Source organism: Colossoma macropomum, unplaced genomic scaffold (assembly GCF_904425465.1).
Source record: "Colossoma macropomum unplaced genomic scaffold, Colossoma_macropomum, whole genome shotgun sequence".
NCBI classification, from domain to species: Eukaryota; Metazoa; Chordata; class Actinopteri; order Characiformes; family Serrasalmidae; genus Colossoma; species Colossoma macropomum.
Window position 1 is genome coordinate 24,537,967 of NW_023494798.1, and position 22,556 is coordinate 24,560,522.

The 22,556-nt window shown below is 40.6% G+C and overlaps 1 protein-coding gene across 1 annotated transcript in view; it reads right to left on the bottom strand.

Moving 5' to 3' along the window:
- The window catches only part of spon1a (spondin 1a), a 131,005-nt gene extending 112,397 nt beyond the window's left edge, over positions 1–18,608 (bottom strand). The window contains exons 1-3 of the mRNA XM_036585481.1: positions 18,369–18,608; positions 16,717–16,823; positions 5,234–5,367 (exon numbers count right to left, since the gene is read on the bottom strand). Coding sequence (XP_036441374.1) covers positions 5,234–5,367; positions 16,717–16,823; positions 18,369–18,603 — 476 coding nt within the window. The 5' untranslated portion in view covers positions 18,604–18,608. The remainder of the gene's footprint in view (positions 1–5,233; positions 5,368–16,716; positions 16,824–18,368) is intronic.
- Between the last annotated feature and the right edge of the window lie 3,948 nt (positions 18,609–22,556).

Sequence of the window (22,556 nt, forward strand, 5' to 3'; positions counted from 1 at the left end):
CACCCGGCTTAAGCCTGTCTCTGGTAAAGGGGCTTCTGTGAGAGCAGTTATTTCAAAGAACTGTACACAGCAAGACACAACTGTATTGTCAAACTAGTTGTTAGAGAAATTACACACACAGCAGATGATCAAATCGGCAATACTTCACAGAGAAGCCTGACTCCACTGAAGATTCTGACCCGTTTGCAGGCTACAAGAGTGAAGGCTGAGAGTCTGATAACACCAGATAAAAAAAACAGCTCTATTCTGTGGTGTTAATAACTAATTTAAAGTAGCAACATGCACATGTTCTGTTTCAATCTTAATACTAACACCAGTTCTGAGATATAAAAGACAATACAACAAATACAAAAACAATCCAGTGTTTGAGTGTCTAAACCAGGATGAATAACAGGCTGTTGGATCAATAATAAAAAAAATAAATAAAGAGGAAAGAGATGGGGTCAAAAATAACATTTCAAACATGAAAAAGGTACCTCAGGAGAGAAAATAGATGGATGCTTGCTTTAAAAACATGAAAAAGGTGAAAAAATAACAGCATGTCTTATACAAAACTCTGCATTATTAACATAAACTGAAATTACGAGCTTGCCAACAAGCCATAGACCTTTGGGCCGTGGTAGAATGTAATATAGTTTTATAGTATTTTTATAGCAATTTTATATTTTATAGCATTACTGGGAAAGTAACCCTGCTCTCATGGCACTCAGTTTGTTATTTTTTAAGGATGATGCAATTCCCCCCCATTTAAAACTGTTCAAAATGTGCCATGTATCATTCTGAAAACGACTGCTTCTCCTAAGACAACAAGCAGTGCAGCACCTTATTACTGCATGGATATGTGCGCGTGAATGTGTGCATGGTGTCTGTCTCCGGAGATATACTTGCCTGACAGTAAGATGTTTACCTTGTGGGTTTGCAGATGCACCTGTCGCTCTTCGCAGGCAAACTTTTAATTGGAGTCAACCTTATGAGTTTTCAGCTCAGACAGACTGAGAGGGCATGCCAAAACAATTAACCTTGTTACACGGCTGGCCTTGCTCTCTTTATTTAGCTAACATTTCTCCGCTTACATGTCAATACGTCTCACAATTTTCCGATACGCTTGTTGTTCACGTTTTTGCTCCATTCAAAAGAAGCTTTATGCAAACAGTGAAACATGAGTCAGATTTCACTGAGGCTTTCTAAACTTTTCCAACAAACACCATCAAAACTAAATGTTTTCACATTCACACTGTCCTAAAATGTTCCCCCACATTCACGTTGTTCTACAATGTTCTCCTTATTCATGCTATTTCAGGTTGTTCTCCCCCATTTACACTGTTTGAAAATGTTCTCATACATTCACATTGTTCTAGAATGCTCTCCCCCATCCACACTGTTCTTAAATGTTCTCCTTATTCACGCCGTTTCAGAATGTTGTCCCCTATTCACACAGTTCTAAAACCTTCTACCTTATTCATACTATTCTAGAATGTTCTCACTTAGTCAGGCTGTTCTAGCATGCCCTCCCCATCTACACTCTCCTAGAATGTTCTCCCCCATATACAATGTTTGAAAATGTTCTCCAATATTCACATTGTTCTAGAATGCTCTCCCTATCCACACTGTTCTTAAATGTTCTTCTTTTTCACACTGTTTCAGTGTTGTCCTCCATTCACAGTCCTAGAATGTTCTCCCCATCCACATTGTTTCAGAATGTTGTCCCCTATTCACAAAGTTCTAAAGTGTTCTACCTCCTTCATACTATTCTAGAATGTTCTAACTAAGTCAGACTATTATAGAATGCCCTTCCCACCCACGCTCTTCAAGAATGTTCTCCCCTATTTACACTGCTTAAAAAAATGTTCTACCATGTTCACATTGTTCTAGAATGCTCTCTTCATCCGCACTGTTCTTTAATGTTCTCCTTATTCACACTGCTTCAGAATGTTCTCCCTATTCACACTGTTTCAGAATGTCCTCCCTATTCACACTGTTTCAGAATGTCCTCTCTATTCACACTGTTTCAGAATGTCCTCCCTATTCACACTGTTTCAGAATGTCCTCCCTATTCACACTGTTTCAGAATGTCCTCTCTATTCACACTGTTTCAGAATGTTCTCCCTATTCACACTGTTTCAGAATGTCCTCCCTATTCACACTGTTTCAGAATGCTGTCCGACATTCAGAATGCTGTCCGACACACGCAGTTCTAAAATGTTCCACCTCATTCATACTATTCTAAAATGTTCTCACTCAGTCAGACTGTACTAGAATGCCCTCCACACTCTTCTAGAATGTTCTCCCCATCCACAGATCTAGAATATTCTACCTCATTCACACTATTCTAAAGTGTTCTTACTTGTTCAAACCTTAGAATGCCCTCTGGAATGCCATCCCATCCACACTCCTCTAGAACGTTCACCTCATTCGCGCTGGTCTTGAACAGGGGTTCTTAACCTTTTTCAGTGTGGCCCATTTTAAGGATTAAAATATTTCAGCAGGGCTTGTGCGCACTCATCAAAATGATTTTCTCTGTGTGTAACTATGTATATGTCTTTGCCGCACCACTCTGGCAACCCCCCCTGGGACCACATTCTCCACATTCACTCTGTTTCAGAATGTTTTCCTCATTCACACAATTCAATATCCTTCATTCACACACTCATTCAAACTCTTCTAGAATGCCTGAACATCCACACTGTTCTAAAATGTTCTCACTCATTCACACAAGCCTAGACCACTCTCCCCCTTTCAAACTGGAGGAGAGCAATTCACACTGTTCTAGAGTGTTTATCCCTCTTTCGCACAAGTTAATCTGACTCAACAGCTCTGTTTGTAAGCATTTTAAAACAGCTGTGAACATTGCTGGTGTTTGTTGGGTCAGTGTGCTGAGGTCCACAGAGCTCCATAGCTTCAGAACTTCCCCTGTAGACTGAGGAATGAACAATTACAAAGGTTCACCCAGACCAACCTTTGTGTTCCTCAGCCTCAGCACAGCTTTCCTCTCATTACTTTCTCCTGCACCCCTCCACCTCTCCTGCCCCTTTCAACCAGCTGCCCTCAGCACACTGCCTCCAGCACTCGCTCCCTGTTCACACTCTACTGTTTTCTTTTAGAACTCTCCTTTACATTCTTTTATATCTCTTTTCCAACATCCCCTGAACAGCGTCACTGTTTTCCTCATGCTGTATCTTTATTTCCCCTGCTGTCAGTCTCTCCCACTCAATAACTCTCTCTATCTCTATATACATCTCTCTTCTCCTTCTCCCTCTCACTCTTTTTTCTCTTGCTATTTCCCCCTCTCTCCTGCACTCTCTTTCTCTCCTCACCCTCCCTTTTGTCTTTGCCTTCTCTGTTTTCTTCTCCCTCTGTCTGTTTCTGCCTCTCTTTCTTCCTCTCCTTTTCCTCTTTTGTCTTTGCCTTTTCTGTGTCTCTCTCTATCTGTCCCTGTCCTCTCCTTCTCTTGTCTTCATCTTTTCCATTTCTCTCTCTGTCCTTCTTTCTCCATCTTCTTATCTCTCCATCTCCCCCTCTCTTTCTCTCCCTTTCGTTTCTTTGCCATCTCGGCTTCTGTTTCCTTCTTCCTCTATCTTCTCTTTCTCTCTCTCCTCTTACTCTCTCTCTCACCCTTTTTTCTCTCTCTATTTCTTTCTTTCTCATGTGCACTTTCTCTCTTTCTGTCTCTGTTTCCTCTTTCTCTCCTCTCTGTCTCTCTTTTGTCTTTGCTTTCGCTGCTTCCTCCTCTCTCCATCTTCTTCTCTTTCAATCTCTTCCTCTCTTCTCCCTCTCGTCTTTGCCTTTTGTTTCTCTTTCTGTTCTTCTTCCTCTATCTTTTTTATCTCTCCCTCCCTCGCTTTCTTGCTCTTCCTCTCCTCTCCCGCTCTTGTCTTTGCCTTTCTGTCTCTCTATCTGTCCTTCTTTCTCCTTTCTTTAGCTTATCTCTTTCCCTCCCTCTCTCTCTCCCTCTATATCCTCCTCTCTTTCTACCTCTTCCTCTCCTCTCACTTTCTCTTTTGTCTTTGACTTCTCTGTCTGTCTCTCTCTGTCTGTCTCTCTCTGTCTTTCTCTCCTCAGATCCCCAGTTCTCTGTTTAGACAGAGTTGAGGGGAGTTAGTGGGTACCGGAGAGACGTGAAGCTCATCACTCATCCCGACAGCCACATAATAACGTACATTAATAAGAAATGCAGACGGCTTTTATGGCAGCGCATCGCGCTGGTCCAGAGTGACAGGCTCAGTCCACACTTTAATAATGCAGTGAGCGGAATGTCATGTAGGCCACATCCCCTCCATTTCTCTCTCTGTTTCTTGCTCTTTATCAGATCCATCCCTTCCTGTGAAGGACAGCTTTACAGCATTACTACCCAGCACACAGTTTGAAGTCTCTACAAAAGCACACGTGGCAACATTAATTACAGATTTGATCCCTGCTTGGAGCATAGTCACTTAAAGCTCAGAGCTATGATCTTATGATAACCTCTAAAGGTTTAAATTCACAATTAGGTTCAAAATCACTGTATATTGATTTTATATTGATAGACTGTGTAATGATTTCAACCAAGTATTAAGAAAGAAGTTGAAGTACAGTGTATACAGTGTATTGAAATGTAATTGAAATTGAACTGTACTGCTTTGGTCTCTTCAGAAGGTCATTTACCATTATCCAGGGAAATCATTGTCAACAATCAAAATCAGGTACAATTGTCAGGGAGGGAGAGGTGGTTTCTTGGGATTGTGATTTTTGTGGCTTATTTTGGTATCAAATATCAAACCAAATTCTGACCTCAGGATCAGAATACTGAACCCGAAAATATGTGACATATACACACCTAGCATTGTAGATTACTTTTCCATTCTGACAAAAGACTCATTTACATAAGTCCAAGCAGGCACTAGACTTTTTATTTGAAACCAAATTGATGCCACCCACTTTGCTTATGTTTAGGTTTTATTAATCAGCTCTGATACATGAGTGTCTGGGCCCAAGCTGCATCATGCTCCAGTATTTCCCTGCCAATAGCCTAAAGTAATAAAGCCCACTCCTGCCAATAAGCCACAGCAATAAAGCCTTGGTCTAGCATTCACCCACACTTCTCCTGTTGACCCTAATAAGAAAATTACTGAATAATTATAATATCTAATCCATAGTAAAATTAACAGTGTTTTTAAATGACTTTCTAATAATTACTTGATTTTTAAAATGCACCAAATAAAACAGAAGACAAGAAGAGATGAGATCCGACACTTACTTCAGCAGTACACAGCCGTTGCCTGGCGAGGGCGCTGTCCAGAACACTTGTATTCTGGTCCTCCTACGAGGGGTGCTCTCAGTCACGGCAGGCGGGCAATTAGTCATAAACTGTGTGTCCTCTTCATCGATGATCTGCAGAACAACACACATTCACAAATTACAGCACAAATCCAAATATTTTCACACACAGCCTATTCTTATACTGTTTACATGTTTACATCATCTAAAAATATGAATATAATGTTTACTTATAACATTGTGCAGCTCAAAACAACTCAAATCATATTTGCACTATCCATCATGCACTACAGAAATAATTAATTAATTATGCTGACCTAATTACACATCAATCACCCCTAACAACCACATCTGGTAATTCCACAGTAATTTAGGGATTTTTGTCATTAGATTAATTTTTAATTAAATGTCATCAAACAAACATAATCACATTCATACTGAATAGTAAATACCATTAACCCTTGAAAATCATGTGCCAAAGCAGCTGTCATTGGGAATCTTATTTGTCACAGTGTGTTTGTTTTTTCCATGCTGTAGTGGTACATAATCTACAATAGAATACTGGATTTGTGGTGCTGTATCTGGACATGTATATACACTTTATGATACTCATGCTTTGGTTGACATACAGACCTAATAAATTATAATGTTTTCCTACTAGTACTGAGGGAAAACAATAAAGCATATGTGTGTGTGTATATATATATATATATATATATTTATATATATATATATATATATATATATATATATATATACACATACATATATACATACACACATACACATACATATATATCATTATTATTTGTAGATGACCTGCTTTCAGTTTTGCTAAGAAACCTGCAGGCATATTTTTCCACACCTCCAAAGTTCAGTCTTAAATGTTGGTTGCATTTTCTGCTTCTCGCAGTTCAAGTTGTCTCAAACTCATTGGGGTGGTCAGTCTATTACTCTGAGAACACCAGCAGCATATCTTTGTTTCATTTACAAGTTTTTTTTTTCTTTTTTGTTTATTTCCTTTTCTCAGTGAAGGCTTATTGACAGCTATACATCCTTTCAGACCAATAGCCTTGAGTTGTCTTCTCACAGTGTAAGGATGGACAGAAAACCCGTTTTTTTTTTTTTCAGATCTGAAGCAAGAGTGGAGCTTGATTTTCTCCTCTCTCTCAAGGATGAAAGCTTTAAGTGCTGTTTATCTGATGGTCTCAGTTTTGGTGGTTTCCTTTGACTTTTTCCTTTCTTATGCAAGTGAATTACATAATATATCTAACCTCCTCAGAAATACTGCTGGAAAAATAAAACAACAATTACGTAGAAGTTATTTAACAGAAAATTAAATAAAGTGTGGACTTTTGTACAGGACTGTACCACCCCAGGCACACAGAGGCATGCTTTAAGTGGTGTCCTTGGGGGTTAGATATATGACTTTTCAGTTGAAAGTGCCTTAGAGACATGGTTCAGACAAGTGAAGTGCTGTGGGTGTTACATACACATAGAGGTCAGGGGAAATACCAATTATCTTAACATCCTCCACCCAGTAACCCCAGCAGCAGACAGACTATATACAGGCAGGGCAGTGAACTCCAAATGCACACTGAGGGGAATACTGCACACCACTTAGGGTAACAGTTTTAAGGGCAACTTTGATTCTTTGATTACAGTTTTATATCAGAGGCATATTATTTCTGCAATATCTCTGTGGTCCAGTTTTCACATTCAAGTATTATCCTCAACTAATTCACTACACTAGAGCTCGAGGTAATCATCACTCAGCTGCCATTTACAAAACCTTAAGATTCTTCAAAAGCCAGGAAATGCCAGGTCACTGGCAAGTCCTTTCTGAAGTACACGGCTGTAAGATTCCACTTGCTGCTCACTTATTGAGTTAAAAAAAGAACAGCTTGCCTTTACTTATATAGAGAGAATAACATTTCTCTGGTGACTGCTTTACTGATAATAGCTGACTGTCTCACTTTGCATAACTGGGGTGGCCCGAAGGGTGGCCACACATACCCTTGGCTGCACCTCTGGTTCCTTTAAATGTACACACACAGCCTACACCACCAATAGTGCCAAATGACCCCTTTTTCACTTCCAGTAGGCCTTAAAAGGGAATTCCAAGTTTTCAAAAACTTCTGAACAACTGAGATTTATACAAAGTCACTTGAAGGTTTTTTATATGAATTGGTGCATGGTAGAGAAACTTCTTGACTCAGGGATCAGGGATTGAACCAGGGATCTACAACACAAATATAGTCATGTTATTTACTTTCCAAAATGAGCATTGTACCTACACATGTCTTCTGAGATTTTACATATAGATTCATGATGCTAAAATAGTGGTAAATCTGAAAAAGTACATTTTCTTTGGGGACTATTTGTGCTTGCTAACACCTTGCATGCACCTCTCCACCCTGAATGTGTTTTTAAAAATGTTTTAAATCTAAAACAATCTAAAACAATGTGTCAGGTATCAGGCAATGTATGTGTCACAATTTTGTGTAATAATTTTACTTCACTTAGGCACTAAACACAGACGTCCAATCACCACCACTGTGAACAATTCTGAATCTGTATGTTTTTTTCAGAATGGCACATCTCACTTTAAACCACTGTGAACAACTTTGTTTACATCTTAATTAATGAGTTATGCAGAAATTTTGAACATTCGGTGGAATTCCCCTTCATTCCTAAACAAATATAAGTACTTCTAACTTAGTGAATGTGAAATCTAGGGTTTTGCAAGAAAATGGAAACCTGCTTTAAAGCTGAAGTGGAGTGGTTATGGAAGTACTTTGAAGCTATACAGGCTGAGCTCTCACTGTATGAACCAATGTTCAATGATCTTAGAAAAGCGTTTTCATGTACCTAATGCACTGTTTACAGTACAGTAAAAGTCAAACCTATAATTATCATGTGATAGCTCACGCTGGGATGAGAACATTGAGTTGTGCTCTAGAGGTATTTAAAACCTGTTGTCTTCAAGAGATGAGTTTTTCTAAGCATAAGGTGAATATGAACATAATGGTTTTAAAAATCATAGAGTGTGGCTTTAGTTATGGCTCTCCCAGAAAGGCCTTTTGCCAAGTTTAAGGGAGGAAGTAGTAAAACCACCAGAGCATAGGCAAAGTCTCACTTCTGATGAACAACTGCTATAATATCCATTCACACAAATCCAGAAAAAAAAAAAAATCACATAAGACAAAAAATTCTGGCAGTCACCCCATATCATGAACAAGCTTACACTGGATGCTTGGCTCAGTCTAAAAGGTCTGAATTGTGATCTAGGCTATGTGAAGGGTGTGTGTGTATTCATCGCTATGACATCTCGTGAGAATGCAGTAAAAGGCCCAGCTGTGAAAAGTGTCAGGCCGACCTTTGACCCGTAGCGTTTGGCTGACTGAGTGAGGGTGAGCCTGCTGGTCCAGCTGAAACAATATCACACAATGTCAAACAAAACCAGACCGCCTGTGCGGCCCACCGGCTGCACGGCTGGCCAAACACAGAGAAAGTGATTGCACATGTCACACACATTAAAATAAAGGTTCCCTTAGTCTGGGATCATTTCTCAAAGCAAGTTGCTAGGAACCTCCAGCCATTTAAGTGTGAGGTCGCAAAGGACACAGCCTGGATTTCCAGCTGGATGAAACTGAGACCACTAGGGAGTCAGTTAGGAATCACACCCAACTGAAAAAGGCTTCCTACAGTCAAGCAAAGAGGCTTTGCAGTACAACGGAAACTGTATAATTGGCCCCAACCATATCAGCGTCAACACTGTTTCTATGTATTCCCTAGAATCTTCCTGCACATATAGTCAGGCCCATAAATATTTAGACGTTTCTAAAGTTATTGTTATTCTAGCTGTCTGACACAGCACATTGGAGCTGGAATTAAGGAATAAATAGCGTCGCTGTCCAGAGGAAACCATGTATCTCCATTTTTGCCAATTTTAATTTTTCTACATCAATTCTACATCCCAGCTGTCCTTTACATTGTGTGATAATTACATGATAAATGGAACAACAGAAATGCTCTAAAAATCACTTGGAATAAAATCACTTGGAATAAAATCTCTTTACATTAACTTACACTGAAAGGTAAGAGTGTTTTACCCTTCTCCTGAAAAGTTACTACTTTGGAGTTACTTGTTTTTCTTTGGACAGTGATGACGTAGAATTTCAGCTTTAATTTGAGGTTATTTGCATACAAATTGGGTGAGCAGTATAGGGATCACAACCATTTTCATACAAAACCTCCTTATTTTTAGGGGTTCAAAAGAAATTGGACAACTGGATGCTCAGTCCTTTCATGGACAGATATTTTCTATTTAAGTTCAACTCCAATATGCCGCAGTAGACAGCTAAAATACCAATAACTTTGTTCACATCCAAATATTTATGGACCTGACTGTAACATTATCAGCGAACAGAAAAGTAGTCAGTCACCACTCAGGCACAGTTCCAACTGACCTCCCAAGAGGGCCAAACAAAAGTGCTTTTAGAGCAGTCAGAATCCAGGCAGAAATGGCTGAGACGGCGCACGCCTTCAGATTTCAAATAAGCTGTTCTTCAAATAACCCCAGTCGCAAGAGGGTTCTGTTTTCCAGAATTCTAGCAGAAAAACAAGGGAAAAAAGCAAACCCCTTTTGGGCCACATGAACCTTGGGGGGTAGAAAGAAAGGGAGAGAGAGCGTCACCCCAGGCTGTGAATGTGAGCCAGGCAGGCAGTCTGGGGAGGCTGATCCAGGGGTGGCAGGATTGATATGAGTGCCACTCCTGACAGAAAAAGGGAGAGAGCAATGAAAAGGTCCCTGGTCTCTAGAGCTAGTGAGCTTGCAAAGGGACCTGACTGCAGTGAAAGAGGGAGGGAACGATCAGGGATTGAGGAGGAGTGGGAACAAGGGACTAGCCCAGGCTTTGTGTTAGTATTTGGTGTTCCCGCTTTCAGACTTTCAGAGAGTCCCAGCAGACCAGAGATTATTCATTTATAGCTGAGAGAAACCTGTGAGATTTTAAAGCTGGGAAAGTTCAAATACCCCATGATGACTGGCCAAATGAAATGCCAATATCAGTTGAGAAAACAGAAGTGGGGATCAACATTTGATAGGGCTGGACAAATTGAGCTTTCTAGCTTTATCAGGTTCTTGAAGAACTGGGTAGAATTGGGTAGAAGTTTGAAGGCTTTGTCTCCAAGCTTGAAGTCAAACAACACAAGCAGCAAGGAACCCTTCCCCTCCAAACTGTTACACGCAAAAAAAAACATCTTAGAAGCAATTTATTTCATTGAGAATCATGATTTTTTTTCCTTGCTCTTGGCTGCTTGCACTCCGGTGGGAGTCAGGTTTTTGGAAATAATATGCTCTGCAGGCCTTCATTATTTCTGGATGCAAGCGCAGCCAGACAGCGTATTGCTGACACACGCTTTGACTGAGTGATTTCCCTCTTCCCTTTTCACCCCTGACATTCTTGCCGAGCGTGTCACTCTGTGGTGCGCTACACTCCACGCAAAAGAGAAACTCCACACTGGCACTAAATAACAACGGCATGAAATCAATTTCAACAGCAAATAAAAGTCTAAAACAGCAAGTCTTAGCGCAGCCTGCTCCTGGGGATAATGAGAAAAGAGCGACAAAAAGAAAATAAATACAAGGCAGAGGGAAAAAGGCCACTGTCCTGCTGGGTGATTTTTCAGGCTTCGTGACGAGGGCCATGTTCAAAACAGTGCGCTCCAAATGAATGGTTATTAATTAGTTCTTTAATGCAGCACACTGGAGGAGCATGGCAGAAGAGTGAAAGCAGAGCATTGTTAAAAGCAAAACAGTTGCAAGGTCTTAGCATAAATCTGCTGGAATTGAAGCAAAGCTGATGTTAAGTAGCCCTGGCCTTGAAGGTGCCTCAGCTTTCAGCAACACTTAAGACCTCAACATTAACACCAATTTACCCCCTGGCCAAAGCAGCATCGGGTGAAAGGTGTCTTTGTCCAAGGGCATTAAAAAACTTGACAAGTCAGCATCCCAGTGCTTACAGTCATTAAGGAGAGTCACACACAGGTAAGCACTCAGGGGGGAAAAGTGGAGTGATGTCAGAGCAGCAAGAAGAGCTGAAATGTATGGGGAAAGGGGGAACTGGGGCTGCTTCCCCACCTAGTCTGACCTTTCCCTCTCCCCCAGCAGCTTGCGCCCCCTGCGGCAGGATCTCTCCGTAGGGATATTGTTAGCCAGAGTAATTACAGCTAAAACAGGCACTGCTGAGACCTGCTCCACTCAGCTACTGCACACAGGAGCACCAGGGGCCATGAAGTCTATTTATAACTGCGGTTTAGATTCAATCAATTCACCTAAGTATTTTCCAAATTAATCAAAACTGCCAAAACAGAAAGATGTTATGAACACGTTCATTTGTTTGTACAGTAGCAACCTGCTTTAGGATCATCATTACGATTATTGCTCTTTTTAATAACTCAAAGCTACCAGAACAGTTATTGCATGTAGGCCCAGTTTGAGTTTTGTGCAGTTTTAAGCCAGGAGAAATGTTTCATGAACTAATACATTTTTCTCTTCTACTTTAGAATCATCATTACTCTCACTATTACTTAGTACAGTTAGGCTTGGCAATATGCCATGAGCAGACTTATTAAAACACCTAAAGCATCTGCCATACTGTCAAGCATGTGGCATATATCCCACATGAAGTGATATGAAACTTTTAAGTCATTTACCTCGGCTGATGCAAATTATTGAAATCACAGCACAAAAGAAGAGAAAATATTTCACATTTCCCATTTTTATTCCATCACCATAAAGCTGACAGAAAATCACTGCATGGGTGAATAAATAGGAGGCCACGTTTCTTATACCATGACAATGATTTCCTAACAAATTATTATGAGATGAGTTTTTCATGCGTACTGCCATGAGTAATGACTGGATTCAGCCATAATATTGCTTTCTTCATACTTAATTTGGAACGAATACAGTATTATCACTAGACCCGGTATCAACTCTGAAAGACAAATCCCTGTGCTGGAAGCCATCCAGTGAGATTTATATGTGTGGGAAAGGACCGCTAATGTCCTTCCTTTCACTTAGCAAGTCTTTTGTTTGCTTTGGCGCAAGCTGACATAATACTGAGTCTGGGTCTCAGCTGCAGAAGAGGGGCTGGGATCAGACATGGGTAATGCAGGACGGATGAGAAAGAGAAGGACGTGGCAGAGCATATGTATAATAAAATAGTAAAAACATGAGGCAACTTTTACACTTAGCAACTTTTTCCCCAATTTAGTAGTCAACTAGGAACACCGGACTGTTTATCCATTAATTAGACTGCTTACTAACACTTATGTGTCGGTTTCCTTGCAGGAAAATAATCTTTGTAGACTTATACTTTACAGCTTTGGTCAACAATGAATGTAATATACTACTGTTTTTTTTTATCAGTTGGTTAGATTGTTTACTTGCTCATTTATGTGCACATTTCCTTGCATCATTTGTTTAGCAAGGGAAAAAGTTGTTACTGGAAGGGTCTGATCAACTATGAATCTAGTATACAATTGTTTTATCTATTGTTTAGACTGCTTGCTAACATTTTTATTCTGCAGCTTTGTTCATTTACCAAGGGAAAACGTCATTAGAAAGTAAGATTGAACAGCTTTGGTCATCTATAAATGTAATATACCATTGTTTTATCCATGGGTGAGATTGCTTACTTACTCTTTTATGTCCCCATTTTCTTGCATTATTCATGTAGCAAGAGGAAGTTTCATTATAGACTAATACTGGACAACTTTGGTAAACTATGTACGGTTTATACCACTGTTTTATCTGTTGGCTAGATTTCTTACTTACACTTATGTTCTTATTTCCGTGCATTAGTCATTTAGCAAAGTAAAGTGCCATTATAGACTATTGTGGTCCATCTTTGGTCAACTTTGAATCTGGTATACCATTACTTTATCAGTTAGACTGCTTACCTACACCCTTATGTGCCTCCTTTATTGCATTATTTATTTAGCAAGGGATAGAATGCTAAACTAATACTGGGCAGTTCTGGTCAACTGTGAATGTAATATACCACTGTGCTATTCATTGTTTAGACAGATTACTTACACTTTTGTGTGTCTACGTCCTTGCATTATTCATTATTCCAGGCAGCTTTGGTCAACTATAAACCTGGCATAGCCTTATTTTATCTGTTGGTTATTTTGATCACTTACATTATTACATGTCTCTTTCCTTGTGTTATCATTTCAAGGGAAATGACATTATGGATTATTACCGGGCAGTTCTTGGCTTTGAAACCCAAATCGACAGCTGGTGAGCCAAATCCCTGACTATTTATTCTTGGTCCTTTTTTTTCATTTGACTCCCCTCATCTTGCATCGTTTGGAAAACTCAGCTTGAACACTTGGCCTCCCTTTCCTCCCTTCCCTAACCAAACCATCTCCTTCCCTCCTTCCCTCACCCCATACAGCTGGCATGAGGTGAGAGCCTGGCCCTCACTTTGAACTTCCGCCCTTCAGCAGGCCTGCTTTATCTCCACATGAAAACCAACTATGCTGCACAAAGCGATGAAAGACTCGGGGGGAGTGAAGTGGGGGGAAAGAAAGATGTACACAGAGGGTGGGAGAGACAAAAAAAGAGGAAGAACAATGGAGATACAGAAAGAGAGCGTTCCTGCCTTACGACGCGGCTAGTGTGCCAGTTACGGTGTTCATGCATCTGTAAAACGGATCCTTTGTTGACAAACTGAAACTCATAAACAAAACAATTCTGGGCAGCAAGGTGAAAGTTATCAAACATCCTCAACGACCCATGCCTGAAACACGAAGTCACTCTACTGCAGGAGAGGGGTCCGGGAAGAAGAGCTCCGTCAGATTTACTGTTTATGAGACGCTTTAAAAGCCCCTTTCCTCCTCTTCTCCTCCCTGGTCTTGCGTGAAAGCTCATGCAGTAGAGGCAGTCCCAGTAGCAGCAGCATATGGTGTTGATGTAAGAGATCTGCCAGGTGTGGCTGAGTGTGAGGTTGGCTGCTACTCGCAGAAGCATTAGAGTAGATCCCAGCACTTGGCTATCTGAACGACTGCATTATGTTCCACTGGAGAAGCAGCATAAGAGTGAGCTCCTGACTCCTTATATAGACAGTCTGCTGACCTATCATTTAAGGGTTTATCTTAGAGGTGGGTGAAAGATTTTGTTGTCAGTAAGGATTCATGATGATATCAGAATCATATAGGATGATAATTTCACTAAAATAAATTATTTGCATCAGACAGATTTGGCCAGTATTTCAAACTGATATAAGTGCCTTACAGTACTTTTTAAAAGTCAGACATGCCCTTCATATATTTAACTTCCAGTCAAGATGACTTAAGAACAAGTCAATCATTTATCTGTGTCAGGGAAAAAAGCAAAAAACATGCTGCAGCAACCCGCTACTGGCTGGTGCTGCCTCTGATAAGCCTGAGAGGTGTGGCCATGCACATAGGCTCATGGTAGGCACATGCCCTCTGAAAAAGTACTGTTTATTGTTGTTTAAGTTGTCGTTGCTTTAGTTTAATTTGTGTGTGTGTTATTTTGGTTATTTGTGTCTGGGTGCAGGTTTAGTTTTAGTGTGTTTTGTGTTGGAAGTTGGTTTACAGTGAGAGTGAAGCCGGTAGCTAGTGGTGACATGGGGGAGTCATGGGTTTGTGTTTCTGTATGTGCCTTTCTGCCCTGGTGTTTAATAAAGAGCACTTCTTGAGGTGGAATCATGACCTCACCTGTGTCTTCCTCAACGCCTAGGCCACAATACATTTAACGTAAAACTATGCAAAAGCCTTAACAAGAAAATATAATATTTAGTTAGTAGTAGTATTTAGTGCATTGACACTACTATTATAGCTTTCATTGTTTTACATCTCAGTAACAGCTTCTTGACGGTACACATTGTGTTGTTTTGTCTTCTCACGGTAGAAGGACGGACAGAAACACTTATGAATTTTTTCTGATCTGAAGCAAGATCTGAAGCAAGATGAAGCAAGATGAAGCAAGCATTCATCAAAGATGAATGCTTTATGTACTGTTTATTTATTTATTATTATTTTTTTAATTTATATCCGATTTTTCTCCCTAATTTAGTCGTCTCCAATTCCACCCGCTAGTCACACGATGCTATCAACGCTAGGAGGGTGAAGGCTAACACAGGCTTCCTCCGAGACCTGTGAAGCCAACCACCGCTTCTTTTCGAACTGCCGCTCACGCAACGTCACTGGACCGCCGAACGCGCTCGGAGGAAAGCGCCAACCGCCAGATCTGCTAACAGACGCCTGCGCGGACTAGCATCGCGCTGAGTGATGGGGGGAGAGGGAGGGGCCATCCTACCCACCCAGGAAGAGCGAGGCCAATTGTGCTCTCTCGGACTCCCGGCTACGGATGGCTGTAGCATCACCAGGGATCGAACTCGCGATCTCCTGATGATAGGGCCAACGCTTAGACGGTTGCGCCACTCGGGAGCCCCCATGTATTGTTTATTTGATGGTGTTAGTTTTAGTAGTAGTATTGTCTCATGTTTTTATGTTTTCATGTTTTCTTTCATTCTTTTCCTCACTGTGTTCCCCTTCCTTATGCAAGTGGGTTATCTCAAATCTAATTGCCCCAAAAATATATGCATTTATGACATATTTAATGGCTCTTTGACTGGAAATTAATTAAATGAAGGGTGGTCTCTGATTTTTGCACAATATTGTGTTTATTGTACTCTGGAAGAGCAGAATGTTTAGGTTATGCTAGCTACAGTACTAAAATATCTACATTTTATTTTATTTACTGCATTTAGAGTTAAATGTTCTATTTGTTTTTTAGTGCTATTCCAGCTATAGTCCCAATATCTGCATTTCATTATGTTTATGTATCAGCATAGGCAGATATGTACATGAAAATGATCAAATATTGCATCGGTCCACAGTTCCCATCTCAGCGCGTCCCTAGTAATCACGACAAATGTCACAATAAACTTCTCTGTTCTCATATCAATATTTCTTGAATACTGAACACCTGTATGTTTTATTAATAAGAAAGTACACAGCGTTCCCAAGCTGAACAACTGGCTAAGATTCAAATCTGTTCTGAGAGAACATAATTGGTCCTGTGTAATTATATGTAGTAACATGTAGTATGTAAAATGTTGCACACTTAGTTTTTGATTATTTTTAAATGTGGCTGTCTTGAATGCTCCAGTTGGGTAGGAACTGTATATTGTAAAATGTCTTCAGGTATAGCTACGCGACATTTTGTCATATTGCACATTTCTAGTTTCTCCCCTAAGCATAAAACCAAACAAGCCAATTTGAACTACAGAATGCAAATACAAAGCCTTGTCTATTCACACACCAGCAGCTCTCTCATCAGCACCATGTGGTACACACTAGGTTTCTCCTCAAAATGTCACCACTTACGATGTGGAAGACTGCAGAACGCACTCCTACCTGAAAAGTGCCTGCATAATCCTCCTCTTTTTCCCCGTTCCTCCCCTCCTTTAGAGCAATGAGAGTGAAGCCTCTGAAGTATGCAGGGTTGGTTGCATATAATGTCACTACAAGGAAAGAACAAAGCATTCAGTAAGGAAAAATAAGACGTACATCTGTATGATTGATATAACAGAGCTTCTTAGAAGCTTCTCGTAGTGCTGTAGCAAAAGAGTTTGCAACTGTAACAAAACAGAAGCTCCAAACAAGGATACAGGACAGAGACCATTTCAGTTAATGTAAATGCACTCAAGAAAGCAAATCTGGATGGCAGTACAATGAATTAATCAGTTACAAAGAACCTGCTCAAGCCATTGTTCTTATTGTGGTCATCTGTATTTATTATAATTACATAAATCTAGGTTAGAGTGCTGACAATTGGAAGGATCACAGAAGTAAACATGGGTGACTTTATCAGAATGACTAAAACATACATTAGTTTCCAGTAAATCTTAGTCAGATTGTAGGGAGGCACATAATGAAGTAGATAAGTGCTTTGCAACTTTATACTACATTAAATGTACGATAACCGATACACTTGCAAGTTAGATACCTACATGCATGTTCCTGCCAGCTCTGCCTTTATTTCCTCTGAGAACAGTAACATAATTAAGACTGTACTCATTAAACTGTCACTAGCTAGTGTGAATAAACTCTAACTACAAGTTAACCTTACTTTGGCTGAGATGGTGTGTGTTGTATAGTTAGCTTCTATTGCTGTACACTATTAGAAATAAAAGTGCTGTACAGGTTCATTTTTTGTTCATCAGGGTACAAACACTGTAAATGTTCCCTCAAAGGTACAACAAGAGCTGTAAGGTCCAACTGCGCACCTTAAATAGGTTTTTCCCAGGGGAAACATAGAGATTTGTACCTTTTCATATCCTAATGTTTTAAAGCAGAACAATAAAATAAAAAGCCTGGAGTGAAGACAGAATATGTGGAGTCAATACAACTGTAATGGGAAATTGTACAGTTATGTTCCTTGACTAAAGGAACTGATGATGTACCCTTGAGGGTCCCGCCATAGTGACAGTTCACTATCTTTTTTTTCTGAGAGCACACTGTTAGAAATAAAGGTACTGTACAGGTACCAATGGGTAAATGTATTCTCAAAGGTACAACAGTGGTTTTAAGATCTAATTGTGTACCATACATAAGTTTTCATAACCTAATGTTTTAAAACAGAACGATAAAATAAAAAGCCTGGAGACAAGACGGGGTGTGTGGAGTCAATACAACTTAGAAAATATAATTTCAATGGATTATGGTATGATTATGTTCCCTGGCTAAAGGTACTGAGATGAACCCTTGAGACCCCCAGTGACAAGGGGGGTAATGCCCCAGTAACAGTTTAGTACCTTTTTTTTCCTAAAAGTGTGTACAGGAGCAAAGTGTTGAGACAGTGAATCACTGTACTGTAGGATGAGTCTTTGTGAGATTTGCAATGATGACAAAAACAGCTTCATTTTAGTCAAATAATCTACTAGACTTGAATAAAAGCTCTCAAACTGCTTGTTAAGGCATGAAGTGCATGTCAGGTTGAACTGAAAAAATATGATTAGAGCCAGTGAGCGCGAGAGGGGTCCCGAGTAGAGACCCGGTGTCCGTACCTCTGTAAGTGCTGCCGGGCTGGTAGTTGTCCGGATCTCCCTCCACGCGCAGCCTGAACTCGCTGTGTCCCTCTTTCCGCGCGCCCTGCGGCTGCGCCCGTAAGATCCAGCTGCAGAAAGCGTCCGGTTTGGCCGCCCGGTCCGCGGGCTCCTCCGTGAAGGCGAATGAGTCGCGCGGGCAACCGGCCACGAGGAGCCACTGCAACAGCAACACGCGCGATCGCAAGCACATCATCACCGCCACCACCGCGGCCGCCGCCGCTGACGACGACATCACGCGCGCGCGTCTCTGCCCCGCGATCTCCGGAAAACGCGACGGAGGCAGGTGCGAACGCGCGCACTCGGTCAGTCCACGTGAAAGGAAAGAAGGAAGAAAAAAAGAGAAGAAAAAAAAGTTGAGCGCAGTCAAAACTCTGCGGAGCAGGACGAGGCGAGCTGTCGCGCGCGAGTTAACGCGACTTAACGACGGCGCGATCTCCGCCTCCGCTAAGGAGGTGCCGCCATCGTGGAGGGAATCCAAATCGCCTCCGGTCGTAGAGAGACGCGCGCTGATTCGCTCGTGAGCAGCAGTTGTGGTGGCGGCGGTCTTAGTGGATGGGAAGAGGAGCGGGGTGCAGGAGGGGGGGGGCGGTGTAAGGGGACGGGACTCCCGCGCACACTGAGCGCCGGGCGTGATTCACGCGAAAGGAGAGGCAGCGGCGGAGCGCGCGGGAGCGAAACACAGAGACGCAGCCTGAGAGCCGCGCATCACGCCAGCGCGCTCGGACGCGAAGCTCGCACGTTTCGGTTGCGGTCGCATTTTAAGAGTCCTTGTAGAAAATAATAATTAATAATACAGTCCGCCCACGCCAGCTGGCTGCACGCGGGGATCTCATCAGCCCACGAGAGGAAAGAGATGCTGGTTAATAACAAGAGCACAAACGTCTCTCTAAATGCTGCGTGTGGCCTCTTTCTGGGTTTCGCACGCACGAGTCTCATTGGCGTGCGCGCACACGCGAGCAACCTGTCAAATGAACAGGGGGGTGACGGGGGGGGGGCCAAAGGTGAGTAGGCCAGCTTGAAACTATACTCAACTCCCCAACGCCCCAACCCCCCCAAAAAAGGGAGATGGGTGTTGCAATTAAAACCAAAAGGTATGTAGGATAGAGTAAAACTATAAACAAAAAAGTTTTACCCAAGTAGACCCAAGTAGAAAAAAAGGTGGTCGCAAAAAACAAGTGGATTTAGTATAGAACTGTTACACTATGTGGAGGTTCTTTCAACTGTAATGAGGTTCTTCACACTCAAGTAGGCCACTTGGTGGAAAACAAATACACAAACAACCACAGTTGTTTTGAATCAAAGATTAAGTAGTTAGCAGTTGAGTCTACCAAATATCTTTAATATCAGACCGGCATGTTGAGGACCTGTTTCAACAATATGGCTTTTCGTCATGGTTATAGAAAAAAAAAATTTAATTGGTATCAAATCTTCGCATTATGTGAAGAGTTTCTTCACATTCACCAATAATGCATTGCAGTACTGGTTCTGTAATGAACCATCCACTGAAAGGTACCCAAACAAGGTTCATCTGTGGGCACCTTTACAGTGAATATGGCTGTTTTTTCACCCTGACTCCTACAGCATAGCCACACCTCACAGCGCTATTATTAGTATTATTATTATTAGCGCTATTATACATAAAGGAGCTCCAGCTAGTTTCTTCCTAGCTCCTTGACTCAGAAGTTAACGTTACCCCCACAGTGACCTTAACACCTGTCCACACATTGTGATGGCTGCTTTTTCTTCACCTTAGCGCAGAAGTTAATCACTATCCTTCTGGCTTTATTTGTAGCAGCAACACCTAAATTCATGGGGCTGAGCTACAAATGGTTTTCCTCAGCAGCTTCACCATTTAAAAAGTTAATTGCTAAGGTATTTTCCAGGGGTGTGCAGGCCACATTATGCCCAATCTCCTGTTTAGATGACTAAAAAGTGTGTGCCTTCACAAAGGAATTAGGCCAAGATGAACTCCGCTTGCGCATGTCATGGTTGGTGTCATGTTATTCACCTGGAGAAGTTGAAATACTGTCATGTCAACAAATCATAACTACCAGTTGTTTGTGTTTGATTGGTAATCAGAAACTGGAGCAGGGATGGACCAACGATATTGCTCATGGTTGTTAATAGGGATGACACTGCCTATTCAATACAGGTAGACTTTATCTCATAATCACTAATAAAATTGAAGCCAATGATATATTTACTATTAACTTGGGAGACCACATTGTTTGCCAGCTTGTCCTGTTGAATTCAAGCTGCATCAGAGTACATACCAGCTAATGATGTCACACCATGAGCAAACTCATAAAACTGAATTTTGAGTTTACCTTCAGTATTAATGAGTTTGTGAGCCATTAAAGAGCACCTTTCTTGTGGTAAACTCTTTCTTGTGGAAGTTCATGAGTTTACAGGCTTAGGAAGACGGCCCAAACACACCATGCTTTTTCCTGTCAAATCCATCCAGCCCTTGAGACTATGCGCTTATGCACGCTGGCCTGTCCAGCTACATTCTCAGAAAATGGTAGTAAATGGTCACTGGGGTGGAACCCTGGAGGGTACGTCTTCAGTAGGCTTAGTTAGGGATCATAATTGTACCATAATCCATTGGAGTTATATATTTTTTTAGGTTTTATTGACTCCATATGCCCTGTCTTGTCTCCAGGCTTTATCTTTTATTGTTCTGTTTCAGAACATTAGGTTATGAATAGGTACAAATATGTACCTTTTGCTTGGGAAAAGCCTATTTAAGGTATACAATTAGACCTTAAAACCATTGTTTGTACCTTTTTACCTATGTCTTCACTCTGCTTTCTTTCTGGGAATCTTGAAATGATACAAAGGACCACAGTGTTTTAATAGCTACCAGTCCATGGTTTCCACTGCTGCTGTATCTGAGGGGCTCTTACTCAGGTGTGAGTTGGCATCTGTACCCAGATCACCTTCAGTTATGACAGCTTTGACTGATGGACTGTGAGCCAGTAGTCTGGAACACTATCCTACATGTGAGAGCCTCATTGGCACACACTAAGTATGTTTGTCAGTGGAAAATGTTTCAGACTAGTGTGCAGATAATCAGTACAACCTCAGGCAGTATTCAGAACTGTGCTGCAGTTCCAACAGAGCCCGCCGGACAAAGGTCCCTGTACATTTACATTTAAAGTTTACATGGCTGCTATATCTGCTTATCATGATGGTATGGGTTGTTTATCCTTCGCTGCACACAAGGGATTCAGTGCCTTCCTTAAGGGCATGTGCTGCCTTCACTCCCCGCATTCACTGAAAGCTCACTGAGGGATTTACCCTTGATATTAAACTAGCTTATTTCATGGAAAAGCAAAACATTCAGCATTCCCTGTTAGGACATTTATTTATGTTGGCAGTTTGTGGGCTTGACTTTTTTTTTAATTATTATTATTATTATTATTATTATTATTATTATTATTATTAAACAGGTAAATAAAGTGATCAAAATAAAACAGTAGTAACTTTTTAAAAATGCATTTTAAATTTAAAACCTACTCAAAACATAAATATGACTCATACTTTATTAAATACCAAACGTAAAAATTGCAAAATTGTTTTGTTATTAATAATTCCTATGCATAACTCCACTGAACATCTCATTATAGAAGATTTGGTTTTATGTTATGTGAATGCCAATAATTTCACTCTATGTTTTATATGCACAACAAGACACTGACTAATGAGTTCATTTCTCAAAAAAACTAAATTTCATGAAGTTTCTAGAGCAGATTCATTTGTCTCATTAAATGTGAAAATTGATAAAAAATTAATTAGTTTTTCATGAAGGGTTTATCTCAAATATTCTAAGGTTTACCAGGTTTTCCCTGAAAATGCATTCAATAAAAAATAAAGTTGTGTCAAAAGTGATAATTGTTTTAAATTTTTAAAAAATGCATTAAAGTATTTAAAAACACATTTTTGATTTGCATCTTTGATATCTACAAACCCAATTTCCAAAAAGTTGTGATAGTATGCTAATAAAAACAGAAAGCTCTGATTAGTAAATTCTGTTTAACCAGTATTAAATTGAAAATGTTCAATGTTTCATATTTTGTCTCATGAACCTCATTGTTTTTTGTAAATATACACTCATTCTAAATCAGACGCGTTCCAAAAAATTAA